Source organism: Eriocheir sinensis, chromosome 9, assembly GCF_024679095.1.
Source record: "Eriocheir sinensis breed Jianghai 21 chromosome 9, ASM2467909v1, whole genome shotgun sequence".
In the NCBI taxonomy this organism is placed as follows: Eukaryota; Metazoa; Arthropoda; class Malacostraca; order Decapoda; family Varunidae; genus Eriocheir; species Eriocheir sinensis.
Window position 1 is genome coordinate 22795040 of NC_066517.1, and position 5000 is coordinate 22800039.

At 46.4% G+C, this 5000-nt stretch overlaps 1 protein-coding gene across 1 annotated transcript in view; it reads left to right on the forward strand.

Annotated features, from left to right (window-relative positions):
- The window catches only part of LOC126996327 (uncharacterized), a 7466-nt gene that overhangs the window by 406 nt on the left and 2060 nt on the right, over positions 1-5000 (forward strand). The window contains exons 2-3 of the mRNA XM_050856700.1: positions 408-531; positions 1246-1381. Of these exons, the coding sequence (XP_050712657.1) occupies positions 414-531; positions 1246-1381 (254 nt within the window). The 5' untranslated portion in view covers positions 408-413. The remainder of the gene's footprint in view (positions 1-407; positions 532-1245; positions 1382-5000) is intronic.

A 5000-nucleotide genomic window follows, 5' to 3' on the forward strand; every position in this document is an offset into this window, starting at 1 on the left:
GAGGAAAATTAGGGAAGGAAACAAACACGGAAGGCTGACGTAGCATATAACAAGGGCTATAAAGAAACCGTTTTATTTGTAGGGGTAACCATGCCATAATCTCCTTTCTATTTTATTAACCAAGAACATTCTCGTGGCATGCTTGCACCAGGAGGAGTCTGATGGGTGAGAGGCGCAGGTTAAGTTAGGTCAGGTCAGGTCACTCACAACAAGTCTTAAAGAAAACGGAGGCTGGTCTAATCATTATTCTCAGAGGCTTTCGATACCAGAGCAACAGAGAAAAAAATAGAAAAACAAAGGAGACAGCTAAAGGGCACAAAAAAAGGAAACAATAATAATAAAAAAGCCCGCTACTCGCTGTTCCTATCTGAGAATGTGGGACTGAGCATTGCCGTTCCATTTCACAGGGCAGGATGAGGGGCGCGGTGACGTGCTTACTGGTGGTGTTGATAGTGGTGCTGAGTGGAGGTACTGGAGGGGTGGAGGCAGCCCCGTCCACACCCTATTACACTCTAGATACCCAAGGAGACGGTGAGTGAGTGAGTGAGTGAAGGAGTGAGTGAGTGCGGTGATGAAATGTTTTAAGAATGAATGACGTATTGTATTCATCATAATGGCAGTATCCTTTTCCCTTCCTACACCCCCATTTTCTTTTTTTCTTGTTATTCATTTTCATTCCCTCCTTTCTTCCCTGACTCCTCGCTTCACTCTTCTCCTCTTCTCTCTCTCCTATACTAACCTAACCTAACCTAACCTAACCTAATCTATCTCTTCTGCTCTCTCTCCTTCCTATACTAACCTAACCTAACCTAACCTAATCTAATCTATCTCTTCTGCTCTCTCTCCTTCCTATACTAACCTAACCTAACCTAATCTATCTCTTCTGCTCTCTCTCCTTCCTATACTAACCTAACCTAACCTAATCTATCTCTTCTGCTCTCTCTCCTTCCTATACTAACCTAACCTAACCTATCTCTTCTGCTCTCTCTCCTTCCTATACTAACCAAACCTAACCTAACCCTATCTATCTCCTCTTCTCTCCTCTCTATCCTTCCTAATCTAACTTAATCTAACCTAATCAATCTCCTCTCCTCTCTATCCTTCCTAATCTAACCTAACCCTATCTATCTCCTCTCCTCTCCTCTCTATCCTTCCTAATCTAACTTAACCTAACCTAATCAATCTCCTCTCCTCTCTATCCTTCCTAATCTAACCTAACCTAATCTACCTCTCCACCCCCTCCAGCCCCCCGCCTGCTGCTTCCTCTCTCGTTATTGCTGCGAGAGGACGCCCAAGACCTTCTCAGTGACCCCCAGCCGCCCCCCGTCGCCCCCCAGCCGGACAAGAGAGCGGGAAGGAGGTTTAGGACTGGCTCAAGCAGGTGAGGAATAGTAGTAGTAGTAGCAGTAGTAGTAGTAATAGTAGTAGTAGTAAAAGTAGTAGTAGTAGTAGTAGTCAGTGATGTGAATGTTAACTTAGTGCGATAATTTTCTCTCTCTCTCTCTCTCTCTCTCTCTCTCTCTTCTCTCTCTTTTCCTATATGTATTTAATTTAGAACGAGAGAGAGAGAGAGAGAGAGAGAGAGAGAGAGAGAGAGAATAACACAGAACTATTAATAACTACACTGAAAATAGACTCTAAACAAAAAAAAAAAAAGGAGAAAGAAAAAAAAAGGTGCATACATAAACAAAGAGGAGGAGGAGGAAGCGGAGGAGGAGGAGGAAGAGGAGGAAGAGGAGGAGGAGGAGCGTGAAGGCATGAATGAGTAGACAACACAAAAGCGAAATGAAGAGAGAGAGAGAGAGAGAGAGAGAGAGAGAGAGAGAGAGAAATAAAGTGGAGGAGGAGAAAAAAAAATCAAGGAGGGGGACTAATTGTGAAAAGTAAAACCTAAATACCTTCACGCCTAACAATGAAGTAACTCAACTCTGACGTCAACGGGGCCCGGTAACACGAACTAACGACCTTGTTCTCTCCAGCCCTCCCTTCCTCCTTACCTCCATCTTCCTCTGTTTCATATCTCTCTCTCTCTCTCTCTCTCTCTCTTTATGTCTGTTTCTCCCTCCTTACCTCCCTCTCCTTCTGTTTCATTCTGGTACTTCCCTTTCTCTCCCTCCTTCTCCTTTCATCTCCCTTTCTTTCCCTCTCCCTCTCTCTCTTTCTCTCTGTTTCACCTCTCTCCCTCTCTCTCCCGTTTCCTTCTCATCTTCTTTCTCCTTTTCTCTCTCTCACCTCTCTCTTCCTCCCTCTCACTTTCTTCCTCTCTCCATTCATCCATCTGTCTCTCTCTCTCTCTCTCTCTCTCTCTCTCTCTCTCTCCCTTCTCTACCTCTTATTTTCTTCCTCTAATCTTCTTCCCTTTTCTCCCTCTGTCTCTCACTCCCTCATCCTCTGTTTCACCTCGTCATCCACTCATCCCCCCTTCTTTCTCTCTCTCTCTCTCCCTTTCACCTTTCTCCCTCTCCCTCCATCCATCTCCTGTTTTAACATCCTGCCACCCCCCCCCCGTTATCTCCCTCCCTCCCTCACACGCTCACCCTTCTTTCATTGAGCAAAAGCTGATAAAACTCAACGACCTGAACGTACGAGCATTACTTTTTCACAATCATTGACGTCAGACGAAACATTTTAAGATATAGACAAGAGTGCAGCGCCGAGTAACCTTACATAATTACTATCTGGCTGTGGGGTGGGTGAAGAAGGGGGGGGGGGGCGAATGTGAGGGCGGGGGTGAAGGGGGAGGAAGGGGGGGACAGGGGAGCGGGGTGACAAAGCCGTTTCTTTTTCTTCATTTGCGTCAATCGTGGACTTCTTGAGGGTGTTTTGGTTTCACCGTGACCGCTCAATTATCCGCTTCCCGTTTTCTTTGAGTTCTGGGGGTCAAAGGGAGGGTGGGAAGTGGGAGAGAAGGGGGGACTTGTTTCTTACGTGAATGCTGTGTGTGTGTGTGTGTGTGTGTGTGTGTGTGTGTGTGTGTGTGTGTGTGTCCTTAAATTAGAGTATTAGGTAACGTTGTGTGTGTTATTTTGAGAAGTTCCGCCCATTATTTCTTTCTTGTGTGTGTGTGTGTGTGTCCTTAAATTAGAGTATTAGGTAACGTTGTGTGTGTTATTTTGAGAAGTTCCGCCCATTATTTCTTTCTTGTGTGTGTGTGTGTGTGTGTGTGTGTGTGTATCCTTAAATTAAAGTATTAGGTAACGTTGTGTGTGTTATTTTGATAAGTTCCGCCCATTAATTCTTTCTTGTGTGTGTGTGTGTGTGTGTGTGTGTGTGTGTGTTACGAAATTAACTTGACACCCACCTTGCATAACCACTAAGCCTGTCATTATTTTTTTATATTTTTTTTATTCGTTCAAACATCCATTTATTATCTGTCCATTGATCCGTTTTTAGTGTGATTTTCCTTATTTGTTTCTCTGTTCATATTTATTCATCCATTCATTACTCATTATTTTACTTTCCCTTTTATCTCTTCATTTATTACTAACTCGTCTTATATTGATTTTATTTACTTCTCTTTCCATATTAACTCTTTTTTTTTACTGATTTTTTACTACTTAACCTCATATCTGTTTTTATATTCATTACTAAACTTTATTTCCCTCATTTTTTTTCATTTAATCTTAACCTCTAACTACATTCCCTTATATCGTTTTCTTTTCATTTAATTTCTTACTGTTTACTATAATTTCCCTCATATCACGATTTCATTCATTATATGCTCATTACTACTCATATCTATTAAAAACTGGTGTGTGTGTGTGTGTGTGTGTGTGTGTGTGTGTGTGTGTGTTGTATTCATTTATTACTGGTAACTACTTTTTTTTCATACATATCTTATTAAAAACTAGTGTGTGTGTGTGTGTGTGTGTGTGTGTGCGTGTGCGCGGCCGTCACTCCTGCCTCGCCCGCACCACGCCGCTTGCAGCCTCCCGACCGGTTTGTGGCACGTGATTGGCCCTCCGCGCCTCGCCTGACAGCCTGATCACTGCCGTCCCCGCGTGCCACCAGGAACTGTACTTTTTGTGTGTGCAGGGAGGGCCAAGGGGGAGGAGAAGGGGGAGGGGAAAGGGGGAGAGGGAAGGGGGAGGAGGGATTCAATGAGGGAAGGGGAGGTTCAGAGGGGAAGGGAGGTAAGGGGAGGAGGGATTCAAAGAGGGAAGGGGAGGTTCAGAGGGGAAGGGGATGGGAGGGCCTGAGGGAGGAGAAGGGGAGGGGAAAGGGGGAGTAGGAAGGGGAGGTGCAAATGAGGGGAGGAAGGGGGGAAGTTCAGAGGGGAGGGAGGGGAAAGGGAAGGTTCAGAGGGAAGGGGAAGGGAAGGAGGGCCAGAGGGAGGAGAAGGGGAGGGAAAGGGGAGTAGGAAGGGAGGTGCAAATGAGGGGAGGAAGGGAGGGGAAAGTTCAGAGGGGTAGGGAGGGGGAAAGGGGAAGGTTCAGAAGGGGAATGGGGAAGGGAGGGCCAAAAGGAGAGGGGGAGATTTAGAGAGGGAGGTTAAAAGAAGGAGGGGGAGGAGGAGGTTCAAAGAGGGAAGGGGGAGGAGGAGAAGGAGGTTTCAGAGGGAAGGACGAGGTTTCAAAGGAGGAAGGGGGAGGGGAAGGGGAAGTGAGGGAAGGGGAGGTAGAGGGAAGGGGAAGGTGGAAGTTCAAAGGGGAAGGGGGAAGGTAAGGGAGAGACTCAAATGGGAAGGGGGAAGTTCAAAGGGGAAGGGGGAAAGTAAGGGAGAGACTCAAATGGGAAGGGGGAGGTAGAGGGAAGGGGAAGGGGAAAGTTCAAAGGGGAAGGGGGAAGGTAAGGGAGAGACTCAAATGGGAAGGGGGAGATAGAGGAAAGGGGAAGGGGAGGAGGAAGGCAAGGGGGAGACTCAAATGGGAAGGGGGAGGTTGAGGGAAGGAGGAGCATCAAAGGGGCAGGGAAGGGGAGGGGAATAGGGGGGGAAGGTCTCAAAGGGTTGGGGGGGGGGGGGGTGCAGGAGGAAGGTTATTTTTTCGTGATATATGAAT